We start from the raw sequence: 23,015 nt of genomic DNA on the forward strand, positions 1-23,015 counted from the left end.
TTAACTTCTTATTTAATTTCCAGGATTTCGGAATTTACATATTGATGATCAGATAACCCTCATCCAGTACTCATGGATGAGTCTAATGGTTTTTGCAATGGGATGGAGATCATACAAACATGTCAGTGGTCAGATGTTATATTTTGCACCAGATCTGATTCTAAATGAGTAAGTAGACACTGCTTTTGCATGATTTGAATGATATTTTGAGCTTACTTCTGTCAGTGAGAATGTGACTTCCTTGAGGCCAAGATTTCATTCATTACTTTTTTCTGTTTCAGAATTAACAGCAAAGTGCTCTGATCATATTGAAGTACAGTAACTTTGGGAAGGGTTTTGTGGGAATCTCAAATATTCTGCTGGCATGGCCAAACAAAAAGTTTGAATAAGGTTTTAGTTACCTAAGAGAAAAATGTATAAAAAATGATGCTGTTCGAAGATTTACCTGCATTTCATCTGAATAAGATGTGAATTGATATTTAAGAATGGGATTTCCTTTGATCATTGTTGTTTGAGTGGTTTTTGCAAATAGTTCATATGTAGTCTAAATACTCAGTTTTGACACTTTCTGATAAAACTCTGATTTTGTGAAGACCATTTCTTGTTAGAAAATTGTAATGATTTAGCAAGAAGGAATTTTAATATCAAGGATAAAATATGTGAGACTGCTCTTTTCTGTCTTGAGGGAGAGATTGTTGGCTTAGGTTTTTCTTCACTGTGCTGATTAATTCTGATAATCTTCATTGCAGTTTGTCAGTTTTTCAGAAAAGTTATAATTTTAGGTACATACATAGATATATAGATAGATACAGTTTTTATACTACATGGGAGGTTTCTGTGAACAGTAAAACATTATTTAATCTCCCTATTTATTTTTCCTTAATACCTTTTTTAGTTATTTTTCTTAAAATCCCAAAAGAACTATTATGAAGTGAGATGAAAGTTGAACAGTTTTCTTGCAAGACATATCTGTTTAAGGATTAAGAGGTGGATTTGCAGAAGATGTAGGCATCTGAATTTAAAATGTATAGATAGGAAAGTTCTTGCCAGTGAACTTCTTCATAGAAAATACATGGTGGAGGAGGCGGTGTAGCTCCTGACCTTGTCTCTTCCAAATGATCGTAAATCACTGTGAAGTTATAGTGTAATGAATTCTTTCCTCTCCCATGTGTATTTGCTGTACAAATTGAGATACTTTGAAGGGATGAGATTGAGAAAATTTCTGACTGTATTCTGTCCCAGCATAGTCTGTGATGTATCTCATGGTTGCATTCAAAAGAAACACAGTCAGATGGCGTTAGGCAGTAATGTCACATCTTGGGGTGTTTCCCTGTGTGTGGAGCACTGCTGCCATCTTGTGAAGAAGACTATCTTCCAGTATAGGGTTTAGATTTATGAACCCTGATTATAATCTCTCAGAGACAGCTTCTTATTTGTAGCTCAAGGCCATCTACATAGAGGAGATGTACTGACAACATGCATAAACTTCTTTTGGTTGTAGAACATGTCATCAAAGTCGTACTAGAAATGTTATAGTTAGATGTCAAAAGTAACCGGAACACTAAATCGTAGCTGCAACTATTTATTGGGAAATAAGTTAGCTTTTAGATAAGTAAAACGTAAGGAAATTCCTTGTCTACAATGATGTCTAAGATTGTAGTTTCATGATCACTTTAAGCGAAGGTAACTGCTGAGAACTGGCCTGGTCATGCATCCCCATGATTTCACTTAAGATGGTCAAACACTATCTGGCTGCACTTTCCAACAGATAAGGAAAATATATGCTTGAGAAACACCCCAGAAAAAGCCATTAATTAACAGGCGGAGGTGATCCCTGGTCTGACTCACCACACGGGAGTGCAGGCACTAATGCCAGAATAGCGGGAGTGCACACCTGGAGGTGGAAGGAGATAATGGAAAATACTTATACATGAGCAACACACACTTGAGGTGTTTCAAAATGACCATGAAACCACAATCCAAAGCTTGTTTCACAGCCAGTCTGTCATTTAGCAAACTAAGTTGTCATGCTCCTTGGGAATGACTTGTTTGGTAGCATTGATTTTGGACCAAGAAAGTCAGGAGTGTTAGTTTGACAAAGGTTTTCAAATCTTAAAAAAATTTATACTTTGCAGTGTCTCAAACATGACTAAGAACAGCATTTAAACATACCCTGAAAACTGCTATCACTGTTCATAGATAATAATTAGGAATAGAGACTACCAGAAAGGAATAGGAAGGGAGATTTAAAGTAGCTGTAGAAATAACCAGTCCATTCAGATCTAACAGATTAAATTTCTATGTCTAAGTCATTTAAGAGCTGGTACAAGATATCATATGTTGAACAAAGCTGAAATAGTTTTCTTTTATGATAACAGTAACACTTTAAATAGCAAGAGAAATACCTCAGTGCATTGAGAAAAGCCTTTTATTTATGGAAAATATTTTCTGTTTTCATTGTTGAGGGTGTTATCTGCAGTCAATTTGGAATGCTGTATAAACTTCTAGGGTGTTGAGGTGGAAATTTAATCTTTTTGTCGTACCTAATTCATCTGGTTTGAGATGCAACTTTGTAAAATTAGCCCAAGTTACTGGATCGTCTGATCCAGATGAATTCAGTTCAGATTACAAACTTTGTAATGCAATTGTGGTAGTCATTTCAGTTGAAAACTGCCTTCCCAATAAATACATGCAATAAAATATACTCGCTATACCAACATCTTAAAAAGTAAGACTGAAGTGCTGCAAAAAACTATAAACAATTTTGTGTATTTCCTTGTGTGGTTTATTCTATTCACTTCTGAGTTCAGATAAGGCTGTAGTAATGTCTAAGTTTACCTAAAAGCCTTTGGTGTATATTTACATGTAACATTTGTAACTGTGTCTTTAATGACATAAATCATTACAAAATGATATCATTGCTGTTAGCAGTACAGTGTTAGACTTGCACCAAAATATTTTGATGCAGACGTTTTTGCAAAACCTAAGAAGTTTTCTGTAAACTTTTAGGTTTATCTTTGATTTCATGCTTTGAAATCTTTTCAGAGAATATGAAACTCTATCAATGTCTCAAAGCAAATACTAATCATTAGGGTGTTTTTAATTAATAAACCCCATTTTTTGGTAGTTAGCATTCAGCCTTCATAATCTCTAAGGTTTGGTTTTGTTTTGTTTTGTTTTTCTGGGCAGCAGTAAGATCCAAATAATTAAACATTCAAAATAACAGCACATTCATTACAGGAAAAAAACAGCTGTTGGTTGTAGGTACAAAAATGTCAGAATATTCATGTGTATAAACTTTCGCTTTTATTTCTGTAATGTGGTAATTAAATTGCTAACAAGGTATTTTCTTCAAACAAGCAGTACTGGAGCTGGTCCTTATTTTCATGTTGTGGTTTTTTGTTTGGTGTTTTTTATGTTTTTTACCTTTTCTGTGTAAGACAGCGGATGAAAGAGTCATCGTTCTATTCCCTGTGCCTATCCATGTGGCAACTCCCACAGGAATTTGTCAGACTTCAAGTTAGCCAAGAAGAGTTTCTGTGTATGAAAGCGCTGTTACTTCTCAACACAAGTAGGTTCTTTGATTTCTTTTTTTTTCACTAGGAAGAGTTTTGAACCGTGTTGTTTAACTTGACAATTGCTAAGCTGTCTGGCTTAACCAATTAGAAATTCTTTAGGACGAATGTTAGTATTCCGAGGCCTACAGATATTTTTTCTAGTGTTCATAAGGAACAAATAATTTATGATTCATTCTTGGTTTTCATTTTCATATCAAGTGTGCAGAATTTTTGCCTGGAAGCTCTTCAGCTTAAGTGACTTTATACAGATTTTAAAAAAAACCCTTACAAGCATTAGAAATACATTGAAAAATATTTAATAATTTGTCAGGACTTGGGGCTTTATCTTTCCCAAGAACTTAAAGCATACTTTTTCAAAAGAATTAGGGAGATGGACATGGCAAACAATATTAACATGTATTCAGCCTCTTGTAGTTATAAATAGGTTAAGTTTAGCACAAACAGAAACCGATGGAAATGTTTTTCTTTGGTTTGTTTCTTTAGAACAAAAGCCATGGTCACTTTTAATCATACACATTTTTTAGAGCATCCAGCATACAGCTGCATTCCACTTCAAATGGGAAATGTGGTATTTGATGAAGGTATCTTCCAGCCTTTTCTAAAATACTAATGTGTACATCTGCAAATGAAACTCCAAATGGAAAGTTTTAAAATGGTGCAGGTGCTATTAGAAATGAGAATAAGAACCTGTGAGAAATATAATTGGAAAAATATTGAAGTTTGGTTCTCTACACACCTACGGAATCAGGAGAGCTGTGCAAATCCTGCATAACGTGCTTGTTGGTTGTAAAGCATAGGAACCAAAATTTATTCCCCCTTAAGCTGTCCTTGGCTGCATGCTAAAACAGCCCTTGGTCTCAGCAGAGCATAAGCAGTAAAGATTAAATTTAGCTCATATGAACAATAAAAATACTAAAATGATAGCAAAATACCATATACTCAGCTAAAGCAATAAAAATAATGTGGACAAAAATCCATCCCTGCTGTAAATCTAATTGCTTTGTTGAATTTTGAATGCATTCTTAGTTTAAATGTTTTCCCTCTTGTTTTCATCACAAATGAACTCCCTTGCCTATCATTTGAATCTTAGAGGGAAGTTTTAAATTCCGGTGAAATTTAGATCCATTTGTGATGTTCCAGCTGTCCATTTCTGCCCCAGAAGGTGCAAAGCAAATTAAAGGAGCATTACAATGATTCAATCCCTGTCATACATGTACATCAGTTTAACAGTATTCATTGAACTACCATTCTTTATTAATTGCATTGCACTCAGAAATTCATTTTTAAGATGATTTGTTTATATGTAAGAAATTAGTTATAAAGGAAAAAAAAAAAGTATTTCTACCTGTGCTGATGAGCTTTGCTTTTTGTTCTCTCCTGCACTTATTGTCTTGTAGGAAAAAACAGTTTGTCAGATCTTTGGGAAAAGGAACACACCTAACCGTTGTTGCTGAGACATTTAGTAGACGTTTGGTACTGTATAAATATAATTCCACAAAACTCTTCTCAAAAAAACATATAAACTCATTGTTGCTCTGAAGTGTTTTTTAAGACTGCTTTTATTTCGGTCATGGTGTTCATTTTAATCCTCTTCAAATGTGAAAGTATGGCCATTTCAAGCTTTCATATACTAACAGTAAATCAAGTCTGAACTTTTAGTTTCTCATTCTGTCTTCTGTTTGATTTATTATTTAGATGAACTCTCTTTTACTTTGTCTGTCATTTTGAAGAAGCAGTAATTTGCATTAAACACAACAGAATGTCAGTTTCAATACATTTCTAATTAATTCTGAATGCCCCCCCAGCCTACGTTTTAACATTATTTTTGATTTTACAGTTTTTCCATTGAGTTTGCTGTGACTTAGGTGTATTCTATGTATTGTATTTGTGACAGTTTTAAAGATGTCTTGAAAGCAGAATTAGTCTTTCAAAAGGGGACGAACATTTTTGTGTTCTGCAGTTGTTTCCATTGTACAGATCCTTGTTTACTATATGCATCATGCTGTGTTGTAGCAGTGCCCCATACGTTCTAAATAGGGCTCCATTTTGTAGAGGCTGTGTGCAAATGGGGAGTAGTACTATGAATAGTTCAGAAATACCTTGATTTAAGAAAGTCGACCTATACCAAAAAGAGAGAAATAAGCATATAGCAAGTTCATTTCTAGCTCAAACACTTTCCAGACTTTGATTTAGAGGAATTGCAAAATCTTGTTGCATAAGATTTTGGCTGGGTTCTTGCCACTGAATAAAAACATCCACATTCTTTACGTATGTTCAGAGGGAAGGAACATTTGAGCTACCTGTGCTTAAGTTGCATTTGTGCATGTAACACATTGTAATTTTTCACTCAAAAAAGTAGCTTAGTGGAACTTCTTGTGATTAGACTGGAATGTGACCATGCTTTTGCAGAATTCCAGGGAAATGGGCTGTTCACTGCTGGAAGAGTGAACTTAATTCACAACAGAAAAGTAAGGACTAAATTGCTGGTTTATAGATATAAGTCAAGGATATCATCCACCTAACCCTAAATTCCATCAGAATGTCAGTTGGTATGAAAAAGATTTCGTAGATGTCTGTAAATGTGCTGTTAACACATACCTTGAACCACCCAGGCTTTGAAAATCAAGCTGTTCTTTTTCCATGACTCAGCTTTCCCCTACCATGAGTGTTCCTGCCTGTATTATTCCTCAGCACATTGTATTCTCTACAAACCAGAACTTGTTCCTTCCATTCAGACCCGTGATGTAGATGTGACAGCCACACTTTCAGATACCTCCTTTGTCTATCTGGACTTGAGAGGCCATACTGAGTCAAACCAAAATCCTACCTCATCCAGCATTTTATCTCCATCAGCCACTGAAAAAAACCTGACATGGCATTCCTAAAAGCTGGACTGTTCTTAGGTATAGTGTTATAAATGTACTTTCTGTAGAAGCAGTCACAATTTCTATTCTCTATTTTTTTTTGTTTGAATTCTGTTTTAGTTAGGAGTCAGACCCTGGCTTCCATAGCACCGTTCGGTGCTTAGGCACTTATCTTTAAAGTAAACGTGCTATTTTCTGTATGTGTGTCTCTCTCCTTCCCCCGGACACTCAGCTGTCTGAGGAGACACTGAGCAAGAGACAATCTTGGCAAGCAAACGGGATCGTTTCCTCTCTTGGGCAGTCTCCTCCAAAACAGGAGACCTCTGCTTAACTCACGTAGAACAGAGACATGAACTTCTGCCTTGACAGTTCTCTCTGGGCTTGGAGTGATGGACTGTTAATATGTTTGCCTGAAGTGTCTCCTTTCCCCTTATGTTTTTCTGAGGAACCAGACAGGCAACTGATTTCAGAACAGGGTCTGTGATTTCTGAATGGAGAGCAGTGTTGCTCACAGTGCGGGATTTGCTATCTAATTAGAATCATAGAATCATAGAATCATAGAATCATAGAATAGTTAGGGTTGGAAAGGATCTTAAGATCATCTAGTTCCAACCCCCCTGCCATGGGCAGGGACACCTCACACTAAACCATGTCATCCAAGGCCTCATCCAACCTGGCCTTGAACACCGCCAAGGATGGAGCATTCACAACCTCCCTGGGCAACCCATTCCAGTGCCTCACCACCCTCTCAGGAAAGAATTTCTTCCTTAGATCCAATCTAAACTTTCCCTGTTTAAGTTTGAACCCGTTACCCCTTGTCCTGTCACTACAGGACCATTATGGACCCATTTTCTAGATTTTCTATTTTTTCCTTTGAAGTCTGTTGTGGCCCTGTATTAGTCATGGTCTGATACCAGTTTGAAATGTTCTAGATACCTAGATAACTATCAGAAGATTTATTTAGCTGAGCTAGTCCCCATGACATTCTTTTAGAGTCCGTGGAGAAAAATAAGCATCTCTACATTTCTTTTTAAGGATACTTCCAAAACTGTGAACATTCCTTGTGCCCAAGACCATGTTTTACTGTAGGATTATTAGAGTGAAGCAAGCATTTACCAGATTGCCAGATGGGAATAATTTTTAGAGTTTAATTTCTTAAAGTTTTTAATTTCTTAACTGCCTTTGACAACATAAATTACAATACTTGTGTATTACACATCACCATGCCAGGAAAGCAAAGACTAGAGCTTGCACTGTTTCCTTACAATGCTACCAACACATATTGTCAGTGATCACATATGATCTTATCACAGTCATTAGCAGGTTTATGTTTCAGTGTTTTCTTCATACCCTTATTTTGGTCCTCATGGCTCACCTTTAAGGGAAGAGTGAGTTCAACCATTTACTCCTCCTTGCTAATCTCTCTAAAAAGTTGCTCACATGTAACACTCGGATAGTGCATCTATCCTATTAAGAGGTCCAAACAGGAGGCTTGAACACTGGATGCTTTACTGTCTACACTAACTAGTTGTTAGTTCATTTCTTGACTCTATTTTGAAGTCCCAGCTCCATCTAGATCTCCCTAACATAAATCTGCTATGAAGAGACACGGACCCTCATCAGTGTAAACATAAGCCAGTCCATAACAGCTTTCCTCAAGTATGGGAGTGGTTCTTTGAGCCATCTTCAGCAGTGTGGTGGTTTAACCCCAGCTACCAGGGGTTTATCCACTGTACAGGTTTAACCTCTGTGCTATCTATTAGGAAGAGAATTAATTCTATCCCAGTCAAAACCAGGACAAGCAGACAGGTGTCTGCAGAAGCTTATGGCTCTTTCTAGACATCAGCAATTAGCAGAATTGTCTGATTGTTGCTGGTATATCCCAGGACACTAACTCTGTCACTGTTTCTGGAATAACCTTTGAACAAGAAGAAGTACCTGAAATATAATAATGAATTGCACTTCACAGCCTGAAATACTAGAAGTTGTTCTGTACTTTAAATTTCTCCCATTGCCTTCAGAATAAATCACAACACAAGTGTTACTTTCTTTTTAGTTCCTTTGGAAGGTCTAAGAAGCCAAAGCCAATTTGATGAGATGAGAACGAGTTACATTAGAGAACTGGTGAAAGCAATTGGTTTGCGCCAGAAAGGCGTTGTGGCCAACTCGCAACGTTTCTATCAACTCACAAAACTGATGGATTCCATGCATGATGTAAGTTTGCTGGTTAAAGTGGTTTGCTTTTTATGTGAGCAACTAGTATTTCTTAAATGGAATTTTATGGAAAGTGGCTAGTCAGTATTTCTAAACAACAAAAGCAAAACCTCTGCATTTTTCATTTAGTGTGTATATTTGCATGTATAGATGGCTGTATATTTGTCATGGATATATATTGTGTATATATTATATGGTAGACAAGATTTAAGAAATATGATTTAAGAAAAATGATAAGATTGAGAAATATGCATTGAATGCTACCATTTTATTTCATTATTTCTGTAATGTAGCTAGTATAGGTTCAGGTTTTGTTAAGAGACAGCATGTGTGTGTGTTTATACATATTCATGAAAATATTTAAATAATGCAAAGAAAAGGCAATTCAAGTTGCAAAGCCAGGGTACTAAGAATTAGAGAAAGACAATCAAGTTTTGCAACCTTAATTCAGCTACTTTTACGTATATATTGTATGCCATTTTTTCAGTTTCTGTCTGCATTTGGGAATTGAGTCATCTTTGAGATCTCTAGTAGTAATACCAGAGATTCATGTGTCTTGAGAGATGATCTGAATCCTTTCCATACCTCTGAGAATTCATCATATATACTATTGGCTTAGCATCCATTAAAACTGAGGCATGACATTTTTTTATAACTTCTGCCCATGTGAATATTGTTTTGTATTGGCTTGTGTATCTCTGCAAGAGAGGCAGAAAGCAGACAAAAACCAGAGCAGTAGCTGATGTTTTTAGCAAGCACTGGAGAAGTAGCACTAAAATAGTTTAGGAAGAATGCTTTTGAGTTTGGTGTTCGTGGAGTTCAGGAAAGGGTGGCTCTTTCAATGTTTGCATTCTGCACTTGGCAAATCTGCATTTTATTTTAACTGTTCATGAATAAACACATTTATTCATCTAAAACCTTTAACTGTCACTAATTCCTCTTTCTGATGGGGGGAAAAGAATGCACCCTTTGAGAATCCCATTTGTGGGAGTTGAGAGGTAACAATATTGATAATTTTGTGGCTCACCAGGTGGTCTTGAGTCTTTTAATCCACTGCACAAACCTCTCCAGCAGCTTCTGCTATCTACAGAACTCACATTCACCATTAGCTGTTGCATTGTCTCAGATAACAGCAAAATGAGAATGAGACAAGTATGAAAAGCATCCTTTCAGGTGAAGGTAGAGAATTCTGAAGGCAGGATATGGAGCTTAACTTTAAGTATTTACTGGTAGTCAGACTGCAGTCATCACTTGGGACTATCAGAGCTAAACCCTTCGCTGGATTAGCTTTATAATGCTGATATATTTAAGCAACAGAGAAATGGATAAAGCATAAAAATTTATGAATCTGTATGAATATGACAAATTTTGCCTGTCATTAAAAATGATACTCAAATTCTCTAACAATGTAGGAAAACAGAGAGTCTTGCAATAATAAGTCCTGGCCAGAATACTACTGGTAGTAGCCCTCTGCTCAAGCAACAGTTTGGATCAGTCTTGCTTAGCATAAAAGGGCTTCCTGCCTTACCTGGAGTAATAATTTGCAATCTGAGAGTCACAGCATCCAGAGGAAAGTTCTGAGTTTTCCTCTCTGGCTGTAGAGTCAATCTCTTAATTTCAAATGCTTAAAGTAAGATAGTCTTAGTGGTTGTAGAGCGAGGCTTGCTGCAAAATATCCGGCAAGGTGATGGTTAGGGTAATGTTTGATCTATAAAGTATCTTCATTCAAATGCTATTTTGGGCTGATAAACTGATGGGAGATACAAGATCATCACATTGGAGAGACTGTGTTGTTAAAATCTAAGGTAGGAGGAATAGTATGATATTTCACAATGTAAAGATCACAGGTCTTAAAGAAAAACTTCAATAAGATTGGAACTTCTGAGGGAAGATAGAAGAGGTGGAACAGTCATAGTTGCTTTCAGGAGATGAGGGCCTGTGGTGTTTAATGTTTGTGGCATACCCAGATATGATCATAATCAGAGCCGTGGAAAAGCTTGCAGGCAAACAGTAAATGCTGTCCCTCAGAGCAGTGTTTGGATAGCATACAGTGATAAGGCACTAAGATGTGCTGAATGTGAGAATAAAATGGAAGTTTGAATATTTGCTTAGTAATCACCGTTGTTCATGGTGCATGTCATAAGTGAGGCTGATACTCTGTAATATCAGTGAGGCGCTGTTTTTATGTGACATGTAGCTATGTTTAGTTTGTGATTTTTGCCATGGGAGGATATTTTAATAGGGAATGACAAGCACCCTCATTATTGATTCAGGGAATGACAGAGGAAGGTATATAAAGATGTCAGCTGATGGATGTATGAGATACGTGATTTGCAGCATGCTTACCTGACTGATTACTGTTATCTTGATTTATCATGTTTGTATTTTGTTAAATCCAGCTAGTGAAACAGCTCCATCTCTTCTGTCTGAACACATTTCTCCAGTCCCGTGCACTGAGTGTTGAATTTCCTGAGATGATGTCAGAGGTGATTGCTGCCCAGCTACCCAAGATTCTGGCAGGGATGGTGAAACCTCTTCTCTTTCACAAAAAGTGAAATGTCTTTTCTCTTATCATAGAGATGATTTCTGGGTCATTTTTTGTTTGTTTATTTTGGTCAAGATTTTGCAATGTCAAGACTTCAGTATATTTGTCATACTTACTCTGCCTACTGCTTTATACTTGTAACATACACAAGCCATTTAAGCTTGATGTACATATTGTGGGTTCCTGATTCCTTAACTGCAAAAATCACAACGGTCGTAAGAAATGTTTTGTAAACTTGGCTAGGTTGCTTTTAAGATATGCATAAGAGTGACAATGAGTAGAGTTTTCAGATTTCTAAGAACAGGTATCTTAAACATTTTTCTTACATACTACATGCTCTCAAATTTCTGATATGACATGGTGTAAACTTTTTACTTGAATACACTGTATGCATGGCTACATGTGGGCATGTGTGTAATACCAGATTTTGGAGAAACTGAAATAAATATTGCCCACATTTTCTCACAGGTATTTCACTTTTTATTAATTAATCTGCCTCACAGAAATATCTTTTGAAAGTCAGCTGTCCAGGATTACATAGATGTTGCTCACCTTCATGAGTAACTGAAGTGTTAGGCACAAAGTATACATTCATACTCTTGTCTGTGCTCATACTGCATTGAAACGCTGAGTTCAGTATGCTGTTTGCTGCACCGTTCAGTGTTGCTCTCCTTCAAGAATAGGAAAGCTTAGTAAAATTTCAGTGTATATTACAACAGAAGTAATGTGTATGCAGACCTGCTAAGCTTTGGTTTGTGTTATTTTCCTTAAAAGTTTAGCATTTACTAAAGCTTAATCACTTGGCTGTAATCCTAAATTCATCAACTTCAAAATTCTGTATTTCAGAAGCTTTAAGTAGAGATGTTTTCACTGACTACAACTCAATAATCTTAATGATTTGAATTCCAATGCTGAATATTCTAACAGCTATTGACATCAAATTATAGTGAGATTAAGTGCAAAAAAGAGATTGAAAAGATGACTACAAATATTTTGATACACATCAGACTCATTTCAGTGCTATTTAGTGGAGCTGCATGTTTTATATTTTAAAGGCATGCAACTATAATTGGGGTAACTCTAAAAGAGGAATTAGACTATATTAGCTTTATACATTAAAGAAGAATGTGATGTTTTACCATGAAAATAATATTTGACTGAAAAAATGTGGTGATATTTGTTCCTTTGATGTGGATATAAAGCAGCTCATGCATTTAAGGCAGTAAATTGTGTATACATTCAAAAAACAGAGAAACAGATAAAGCACAAGAATTTATGAATCTGTTGAAATACAATAAATTTTGATAATCAATAAAAATTGTACTAAAATTCTCCAACAATTTAGGAAATCACAGAATCCCAGAAGGGTTGAGGTTGGAAGGGATCACTGGGAGTCATCTAGTCTGACCTCTCTGCTAAAGCAGGGTTGCCTACAACACATTGCTGAGGATTGTGTCCACACAGGTGTGGAATATCTCTTGGGACCAAAACTGTACAACCTCTCTGGGCAAGCTATTCCAGTGCTCAGTCACCCTCACAGTAAAGAACTTCTTCTTCATGTTCAAGTGGAACTTCCTGTGGTTTAGTTTATAGGTGAAATGGCAAGTCTTAGTTGGGTACTTGCTGGCCATATTGTTTTGCTGTTCTCCATTCCATGTTGGATGCATCCATCGTGTGATAGCATAATGTTGATGATGTGTAGGTTCATCTTCATAGATATAATATCCTTGTCACCTGAACGAAGTCCCATGGGACATAAGATCAAATCAGGGTGCTCCGCATTAAAAGCATAAGTGATGTTACTTGTTCATAAAAGTTATGTTCTGTTCTTTAAAAAATTGTGTACAAGTAACAACTAAAGGTATATCTAAAGGTATCCTTACTGTTTGTTCTTTCCCAAAGCCAGTGAGGAAGGAGCTACATTACGACTGGGGATAAAAATGTTTCTGAGATTCCCACATAATAGTACAAAACCCACTGGAGTTGGTGTGAAGACGTGGCCCTGGATAAAATGGTATAAGCATAATTTTGCGTTAGGTGACTAGGTTCATCATTGCTAACTGCCCAAAGACAAACAATTTTTTTCATATTCAATACAATCTGACTTCTAACTGTGATCCTTAAAGCAAGTATGTTTTAATAAATAACACAAAAATCTTTATTTCTACATCTTGAAGTTTTGTTTTCTTTATTTTTCTCTGTATTTAGATTCAGTAATTGTGGAGCTTAGTGTCCATTTCAACTCTCCCACTTTTGTGTAGCAACAATATTTTCTTGCATTCTTTGTGAATTTAAGCATTGCCACATAATTTACTATTGAATAAACTATGTCACTGTGTAACAGCTGTTAACAGAAACTTCCCATGCTAAATATTATTCTTCAACACCGTAGTTGTGAAATTAGAAAACAGGGTAGGCAGCGTGTTTGCCCTGAACCAGCCTCCATCTGCCTTTTATTCAATCCCTGAAATGTGTTCCAAGTGGCTGCCATGTCACAGTGTCCCATAAATACAGCAGATTAGTTTGAATTGCTCTGTATTTGCCTCAAAGGCATAATCAAAAAGGAAGAAAAGACGCCTTTGGGGAATAGATAACAAAGGTTAAAAACATTTTCAATTTGTATTTCTTAAAGATCTCTAACAGTGAAAATACCCAGAACTTTATGGTCATGATAAGTGCACTGCATAAGACAGAACACGTTTGGCTATATGTGGCTGCAGTATGAAATTAAAAAAAACATTGTTTTAATTTGAGAACTTCCAGCTTTGAGACCGGTTTATAAAATTGCCTTTAGTCTCTTTATCATCATTTGCCCTGGATTACACGGACACCATGAACACCGATCGAAACTCAAGATTGCTTCCTTCTTTCCCTGTAGAAATTGCAGGTACTGTGCCTTTTTATCACTGCAGCAATGTCCAAAGAGCCATCAGCAAACTAGGATTTTTCTTTCAGAGAGTATGAGGCTTTGCAGTTGCTTGCATTTCTTTGCATTAATATTTGTTTGAAGATTAAGATATTTGTTGGCCTGAGCTTTACAAATAGGTCCAAATAAAACGTCTTGTAGTGCTTCTCAGTATACTGACCAAGGCATAACAATTCTGGACCTTCTTAATGCTGCATTTTGCACACTAGAAATCAAGCGGTTTTGGTAGATGTACTTTTTTGTTTTCTCACATTTATGATGTGCCTGACGACATTTGAAAGGTATGAGACCTGTTGTACTAATTAGAAAGCTTGCTATTTTCTTCAGATTGCAGACATAACTTCATCTGAGCTATCACTACAGGTTCATCTTACACTAGGTAATGCATTGCCTTCTGCTTGCACTTCAGTGAAGGAAACAAACCAGGGCATGAAGTGAACCATTTCCTTTGAGCTCTGCTGTCGTTACTCAGCTTTGTAGAGTTTTTATAGTTTCTAAAGACTTGTGGAGGTTGAAGTGCCTGGCAGTGGCAGCCCAGCTGTGTTTGGAGAGCTGTGACAATGCAGGGCAGAGAAGACCTCCAGCCCCAGGGAGCTGTTCTACTCCTTCACAGCAAGTTGTTCACAGCTGTACCTGCTGTGCTCAAAGAAACACAAAAGGTCAAATGCTTGGCTCATGTTTGCAAAGATCTTACCTGGATCAACAGTACTGGCCAGCCTTTAGGGAAGGGGAACTGTGGCTTCATTAGCACTTTGTTCATGTGGCCTGAGAAATTAAACCAATTTCACTGCACTTCAGAATGGTCTGGTTGCATGTGTGTGTAATAAACTGGAGCTTAGGTAGTTTTGAACTCGGGCTGTTCCTCCAGCTGCACTGCAGTTAGGTTTTCTTGGGTAATATCTACAGTAGAGAAGCTGAGAGTTGAGTTTGCATTTTCTGACCAGCCAATGCTTCGTTAGTAGCTTAGGAGCTTTTAGGTTGATTAATTTGTTTTTCTTTTGAAGTACAGTAACACTTCTCTCTCAGTCATGTTTATTGGGAAAGTCAGCTGCTTTCCTGTGTTCTACTTAAACCCAAATATTATCGGTGACGTATCAGTAGCATGAACACTGATAGCTTATAGTCACCTGCCTACACAAACCTCAGATTAGTTTATCCCCAAAGCAGGAGGGAGCTGTATTCCAGCCATGCAGCAGTGCAACTCCATGTACGCACATCTTGCCTTACATACCATTTGTGGCACGCTGACCTTTCTTTCCTTCCTCTAAGCCAGCTTGCAGCCACAGAGCTCACATCCAAAGCCCTCCCAGCTTTCCATGGCTCAAGAGCCTATGTACGTCCTGGCAGGCTGGACTGTCAGCGTTGCTGGATTTATTGGTTTGTACTGCTTTGTGTGTCATGGTGACCTGACTTGAGGAGAGGGTTTGGTTTTAATTTAGTTCTCTTTTCTCTGTTGGAAGTTGAAAAGGAAAAAAAAAAACATTTTAGGTGTTTTTTGTTCTAAAATGTATGAGATTTTTTTCCAATGAGTGCTATTAATTAATTAGATTGATGTTATTTGCATGCAGAATGGTACTGTAGCTTCTGAAGCTCAGACAGAAACATGCAGTAAGAGGTGACTGCATGGATAACTATAACCAGGTTAAAATTTAGCTGGCTGTTTACCTTGAAGGGAAAACAATCCTCAGAAAATAAGCCTTCAGTACTGTTGAAACTAGTGCAGGAGTTGCATAACTTCAAGTACCTGAGCAGCACTGCTCTCCTGATGTATTTCTTCACTCACATTTAGGCATTTCTTTCCTGGGTTGGGCGCACAGTGCTCTCTGTATGATAAAGGGTATCAAGGAGTGGTGAGCTTTCATTTAATTCTAATTTATCATTTAAAACTGGCAACATTTCAGTTTCGTGCCAGTGTGTGGTGTGCTTATTACAAAAATACCACCGCAAGTCTTCTAACCATAGATCATGGTTTTCTGACCATGAAAACTAACTTACCCTTTCACCTCTACACATACAATAGTTCCACCAATTTCACATTCAGGCATGTCAGCGAGGAAGTTCTCACAGTGTCATTTAAATAGTCTCACTCTGTTGCATTTTCCCACAGCTCAATTTGAATATCCACCCAGCCAGTTTAGTACTAAAATCTCTTTATGTTGAGGAAAAAGAAATACATAATTGGCAGCAATCCAGAACTCTGCATGAGTGAACTCCACAACAGCGTACTTTCAAACAAGGGGCTAGATTGGATGAAAAGCACTGAGGGGGCATAATAAATATCTTTGCCATCAAGTCAGAAATGAGTAGGAAGAGCAGTGCAGAGATGTTGATGTTATACAGGTGAACATCACTGTAGGTTGCTCTTTCCAGCTTGTAGTTTTCACAAATGCCTGTTTTTCATATACTAGATAAAAAGAGAGTAATGATTTTACACTTCATACCCTGTATTGTTAGTTTATGTCCAGTATGAGACTCAAATCTGCAATACCTCCAGTTGAGAACAATGTTCTCATCATAGCGCTTGTCAAAACCCCTGATTTATTCCAGCAGGTCCGTTGCGGCGGTATGGAGTATGAATAAGGAAAGCACCAAACAGATACAGCCGTGTGTGTTCAGAAAGGTGTGTACGTGCTTTTACTTAATAGTACTTGGAAACACCCAGCTACCTGCAATCACTATATGGTTTTAAAAGTAAATTTTGTTTTGTATTATACAGTGCCTGAATAAGGCTGACTGTATACTGATATTTAATAATCCATTCCAAAACAGGGGGCTCCAAGGAGTCTTATGTAATCTTTGAAAACCGTAAAGCCATAAACTTTACAAACTCCCCAAAATGGACACATCTGTTTATTTAAAAGGCAGTTGATTGCAGCTATTACCAAATGTATATAAATGTAAAGTTAAAGCCATTGCTACAAATAATGGTGTTAGTGCGCAGTACTTTTTTTGACAGCTGAGGAACACTGTGCATGCAGGGCTGAAATACTCAGTTTAAGATCACCCACATGCAGGCACACATGGGAACGCAGGCAGATGCTGTTACACTGGCACCCCTGCACTTTGCTCGAGCCATGGCCAATTCACAGTAGTTTTACACAAAAGCATCGGCACTGGGTTTGCTCTGAGAGGTGTGGTTGTATTTGTGCATTTTGCATTTGAAATTTGCATATTTCAAACACAAGCTCCAGCCAGCTCGTATTTGACTGGGAAACAGAAACAGCCACTATGACGCTTTGTAATACAGGTCATGTGTCAATTTGTCTGCTCACAAAGCAAGGTTATAAACACCTCACATTAAAAACCAATAAAAACTTAAACCTCCAGAATTTCGAAAACAGTACTTTAGCAAGATTTTCATTTAAGTACCCTTAAAACCTTCCCTGAAGACAGCCATAAATGTTAAGAAAAACTACATGATAGAGAAAAGCACAACCAAAGGGTTAAAAACCTCTTGCAGTTCACGATCTCTTGCAGTTTCTGAATTTCAGACAACTACATCCCATGTCCCACATTTGTAAAATGTTTACTCTCCTCTCCTTCCCCTGCCTTTAACACTCACTCTTTCCCAAGGGTAACTTGGATGTCTAAGGCATTAGCACTTTATGGAAGCTTCGTAATCCTTGATGGAAAATTCAGTAGAAAGCCAAATAATTCTTAACTTGGAGACACACTACTTGTATTTCTGTGTATTTAACATTTAAGATCATGGACATAATTTACTGTTTATTGCTACTGTTTTTATTTTTTTAAAGAAGAAGCTTGTGTAAGATTTCTGTATTTTCCTCTCATGAAGACGAGCCTGCATCTGTATATTTGTACATCTGAAATAATAGCTTTGCAGTATTTTTGCAAATGTGTTGTCTAGCTACATTGTGTCGTGTCCAATAAATTGGAGAAGTGCTTACATCGTAGTAGTATGAGAAGTGTTTAAGTCCTCAGTTACCACAAACTGGCTCCATGCTGTCCCTGGACATTACTTTACAGTTCCCAGTACCAGGCTGGTGGAGCCACTTGTGCTTGCAGTCTTGTGAGACAGCAGCCAAAGGCCAATATAAATTTGATTACTATGGCAGCTCCAGGTTAGAGACAACACATACTGCTTATTTATTGATTTTAAACCTATATGGCTGAGGGGAGGGAATTGTTTTCCGTTTTGTTTTCAATTCAAACCCTCTACAAGGCTCAAAGAACAGGAAACAATACTATTTTCTTTTACGTGTTTGGGTTTTTTTTTCCTTATATAGAAGGTACTGATTTTAACTAAAACTACCAACTGTCAAACTGCTAATGTATAAAACCAGAAAAATAAGTTACAACACATTCCTGATCTTCCATGATAAATAAACACAAAGGAAGAATTTATTCAAAAATCTGACCTACAGTACATAGGTGCATACACAGGAGCACCAGTTAGAGATGATGCTGTGGGAGCAGGGGCTGTGGCACTGTGCTGCCTCTCCATACCAGAAAAAGTTCATCTAAGTAGAAACGTAATTAGCACAGCAACATACATGCTGGGTAATGATGTATTTATATATATTTTATAGCCAGGGTTTGAAAGTAAATTGTCCTTAGATATAACAGACACTGTCCGTGAGCTCACTGCTGTGTGTGTACTGATAACTGGGGTTCTCCTCTGCCAACAGTGGGATCTGATTCCTGTGGTATCAGATGCAGCATGCTGCAGGATTCCATCCATTCTGCAATCTGCAGTTGTGGGCAAGAAGGATCTTTTCCTGCTGCTGGTGCAGAGACAAGTCATTGGCTTGGCCTAGTGCAACCTGCTCTTGGCTGGGAACATCACCTCTGGCTTTTGAGGAATTGCCTCCAGCACTTTAGGGGATCCTTTTTTCACCCTGAACAGGTCCCACCTCCCACCCTACTGCCTTCTGGCATGGTGTGCAATGGGCAAAGAGCAGGAATCGCACCCCATGAGGGCTGTGGGCACCAGGCAGAAAAGCTGGGCAGTGTGATGTGCTCTTCAACAGGAGAGACCACTGCTTTCCCCCTCTCCTATCAAGGGAAAAACTGGCAATTCAGGTCTGGACTGGCAGTTTGAATGTCAGCCCTCAGTAAGGATGCTCTTTAATGTTACCATGCTCTCAGAGAAGCATTAACTGTGCCAATGACAATGACACTTTTCCACATTATTTCCACATAATACAGGACATCTTGAAAGTGATGTTTCGGTTTTGTTTCTGAATGTCCTGGTTCTTGTGAATTGATCTCTTAGACATTATCAGTACTCCATGTGCACATCATGAACAGGTTGACAGGGCTGGGTTTTACCACATAGGTATTTTTTTCCAGATTAATTTAGTTTTAAAACATCCAATACAACTGTACCATTAAAGAATAGTAGAAGGCATTTGGTCAATACAAAAATACATGATTTCCTTAAAGTGAAAGTTCCGTTAGCAGTTAGCACACAGAAGAAAAAAGTTTTTGAGACACTGGAGAACTTCAAGGTGTCAAAGGTTAGGACTGTGCTTCTACTTAAATATGCATTCACTTGAACACACCTACACTGATACCTTTATTTAGCCCCCAATTATTTATTTATGCAATGATGTTCCTCTGGATTGAGTGGAATGAATATATATATAATGACCAAATACAGTCTGAATGCATAGCTGTTTTGCTCAAAAATGGTTTTGGGTTTTGTGTTTTTAACAGACAAGGTAATGGAAGGGTGCAACAAGCAAAGTAAGCTTACTCATTATTTGAAATGAGATGTTTAAGCCCTTTGAGATAGAAGGTTTTGCTTTAACCTTCAGCTAATAACAGCTGGCCTAAATGAGATGTTTTGTCATTGTAACATCACAGACTCTGTAATGGTACAGATGCTACAAAGATTGACTCGCCCCTGCACAGTGTAGGTGAGCCACCACTTAAACATACTAATGAGATCATGCCATAATCATCGGCTGTGCACAGGGGAGACAGCCCTGCTATTTTGTAATTATCTAAGTCAAAGAAATAAGTGGTGTCAAGAGATCCTGTCACGCAGAAAACCATTGTTTCCTTTCGCATATGTCAGTAATAAAGATGCTGCGGCACTTGCGAAGGCACAAACTGAGCCAAGACTGAGGTGACACTATGAGGAGGTCCCCTGTTCCGAATCTCCCACTGTGCTGTAATGGGTTTTGTGTTAGCACTATTTTACTTAAACGGGATGTATTCTTCGGGGAAAGACTGACCTGAAGGAGTGCCTTGGGAGTTACGAAGAGCAAAGAGCTGTGTTTGTTCCTGCTGCATTCAGGAGAGGAGCTGTTTGTAGAGATCTTGTACTGGGTTACAGCTGCACCCAGGACAAGATGCACACAAGAACATCATGATGCAGAAACACCCTTTCTTGATTTTCCATCTGGATAAAAACTATCCAGTAAAACTAATTCTATTAGGTAAAATCCACAAGAATATTCACCTGAGTTTCTCATGCTGATGCACTTACAGATAATCCAGACATTTGGCTTCCCATTTCATTTAGTCAGGAATGTTTCAGGGGATCATTTAAACAAAGATGAGAGAATACTATTAAGGAAAGGCTTCAACAGTGACAGAACCAAACATTTGTGTACAACTTGGGCCCGCCTTTCTCTGAAGGTAACGTTAATTGTGCTTGCTTGTTTTGCATCATCTAGATGACAGCAGGATAGGAATTGCAGAGAGAAGGACCCATTCCAAGGCAAAACTGTGTTAGAAATCACAGTAGGAAGCTGGGTAGAACACTCATATGGCATTCACTGCAGTTTTCTCAGTGAAGGGCCCAGGGAGATACCTTATACTGAGCCTGTGACAGGGCAGGCAGGACGTTGTGCAGAATGACCGTTTTTCCCATCCAAGGTAGGAACAATTTGTCATCCTTACAGAAAAGAAACAGTACTTTTCAGAACCAAACATAAGCATCCTCAACCAACAGCAGCAGCAGGACAAACTTAAAAGGACTGTTTAAGCTGTGGTGTTTTGTAAGGACACATTTGCACCACTGCTGCCCAGCGGTGTCACAATTTGTTTATGCCTAAATCTCTGAGGTCTTCTGCTGTCAACCTTCTTCCTTCAGGTGGTACCACCAGATGCATTTTTTGGGTGGGTTTTCCCTGCTGAGAGGCCTCCTGTTTGGTTTGTGGCATTTCTGGACTCCCAGTCATCGCCACTTTCACAGCCTGCTTTTCCAGCAGTTTGTGCTCAGCTTCACATCTCGCACACACCGAAACCCTGATCTTTGTTATCTTCTTGTGAGGCCCTTGCAAACAGCATTTGTTTCTTTCTAGGAAACAGTTGTATCCTGTACACCGGCTAATTTATTAGGAGAACACTACAGATTGACCAAGCTCAGGTTTCTCATCTTCCTTCCGCCCTGGAATGTGAATTGTCCTCTGACAGGTTTCTCATGGGGCTGTCCACCCCGCACTGTCTCACCTGCTTACGGAGCATGATGACATTTCCCCAGCGATGCTGTGAGCATCTGGCCACATCTGTACCACAGAGCCCAAACATAAGCTTGTTTGGAGCCCATGGCTCCTGCTCCAAGCTGTGCTGTGCTGGGACAAGCTGCACACCCTCCATCCACCCCATCGAGTCCACCAAGGGACTTCAGCCCCCTGCCCACTAGTGGGATGGAGCTTATGGCCACCCTAGCATGAAGAGTGCCATTGCAAATCTCATTTTGAAAACGCCCCAAATCCAGATGAGCTGCATGCTTCCCTTTCAACCTGTCTTTTTGGTAAGAATACAAAAGCAATGACCATCAACAAAAATAAATCACTGATGTTTTTCTTTCAGACAAGACTCTAATCCCTTCTAAGGGCACCCGAGAGCCATTAACAGTAATTTTAAAGTAAATACACCCATGCTAAGTCTAACTAATCAGCCTCTCAAATTATCCTGGCAGAAAGATGTATTCCAATTAGCTAAGTACTTTCAAGTGAATTAAGACTCCTTTCTGTACTGGCTGTGAAGGTCACTCAGTGTTCCCATGAATCCCCACATGTTTACATTAAAAAAGTACACCATGATCTTTGGCAAAGGCACTTGCTCTAGGTTACTTCAGCTTTTGAGCTTGTTGCCATAAATACAATGGAAAAGCAGCCAACCGTTGCAAAAGAAGCCAAGAATATCATTCAATACTTTCTTTACGTATCAATGATTAATCCAAATTACCGGGGAAAAGCTTTACAAATGTGAAATAAATTATTAAAAAGATCAAAGTGCAAATACCTTATTTACCATGTTTAGGAAGTATAGAGTTTGTGTTAGAAAGAATGGTAGGTTTTGAAGGAATGAATCATACCCAGTTAATGAGAAAATGTTCCCCACTGCTGTCCTGGTTCAACAGCAGCAGTCAGTTCTTAGTAGCTGGTGCAGTGCTGTGGTTTTGACTTTCAGCCTGGGAATAATACTGATAAAGCCGATGTTTTCAGTTGCTGGTCAGAATGTTTACCCTGACCAAGGACTTTGTGAGTCTCATGCTCTGCCAGGGAGGAGGAGAAGCCGGGAGGAAGCAGGGACAGGACACCTGACCCAAACTAGCCAAAGAGGTATTCCATACCACAGCACGTCATGCCCAGGATGTAGAACTAAGAGTTCCCTGGAAGGGCTAGATCACGGCTGGGTGGGGGAAAGGTATCGATCGGTGAGCGGTTGCATTCTTTTCCCTTATTTCTCTTATCATTATTATTATTGGTGGTAGCAGCAGTGATTTGTGTTATACCTTAGTTATTAAACTGTTCTTATCTCAACCCGTGGGAGTTGCATTCTTTAGATTCTCTTCCCCGTCCTTCCAGGTGTGGGGAAGAAAGGATGGGGGGAAGTAGACTGCGTGGTTCTGATTTACGGCCTGGGCTTAAACCACGACAACTGGGATCTGAACCGACTTTGCAGCC

General features: G+C 38.4%; 1 protein-coding gene across 1 annotated transcript in view; it reads left to right on the top strand.

The window, feature by feature from the left end:
- PGR (progesterone receptor) overlaps window positions 1-11,211 on the top strand; it is a gene marked incomplete at both ends in the record, with an annotated part of 35,093 nt that extends 23,882 nt beyond the window's left edge. The window contains 4 exons of the mRNA XM_080613455.1: window positions 24-168; window positions 3,441-3,571; window positions 8,499-8,656; window positions 11,056-11,211. Coding sequence (XP_080469581.1) covers window positions 24-168; window positions 3,441-3,571; window positions 8,499-8,656; window positions 11,056-11,211 — 590 coding nt within the window. The remainder of the gene's footprint in view (window positions 1-23; window positions 169-3,440; window positions 3,572-8,498; window positions 8,657-11,055) is intronic.
- Between the last annotated feature and the right edge of the window lie 11,804 nt (window positions 11,212-23,015).

The sequence above is a fragment of the Psittacula echo genome (assembly GCF_963264785.1).
Source record: "Psittacula echo genome assembly, chromosome: 3".
Taxonomy (NCBI): Eukaryota; Metazoa; Chordata; class Aves; order Psittaciformes; family Psittacidae; genus Psittacula; species Psittacula echo.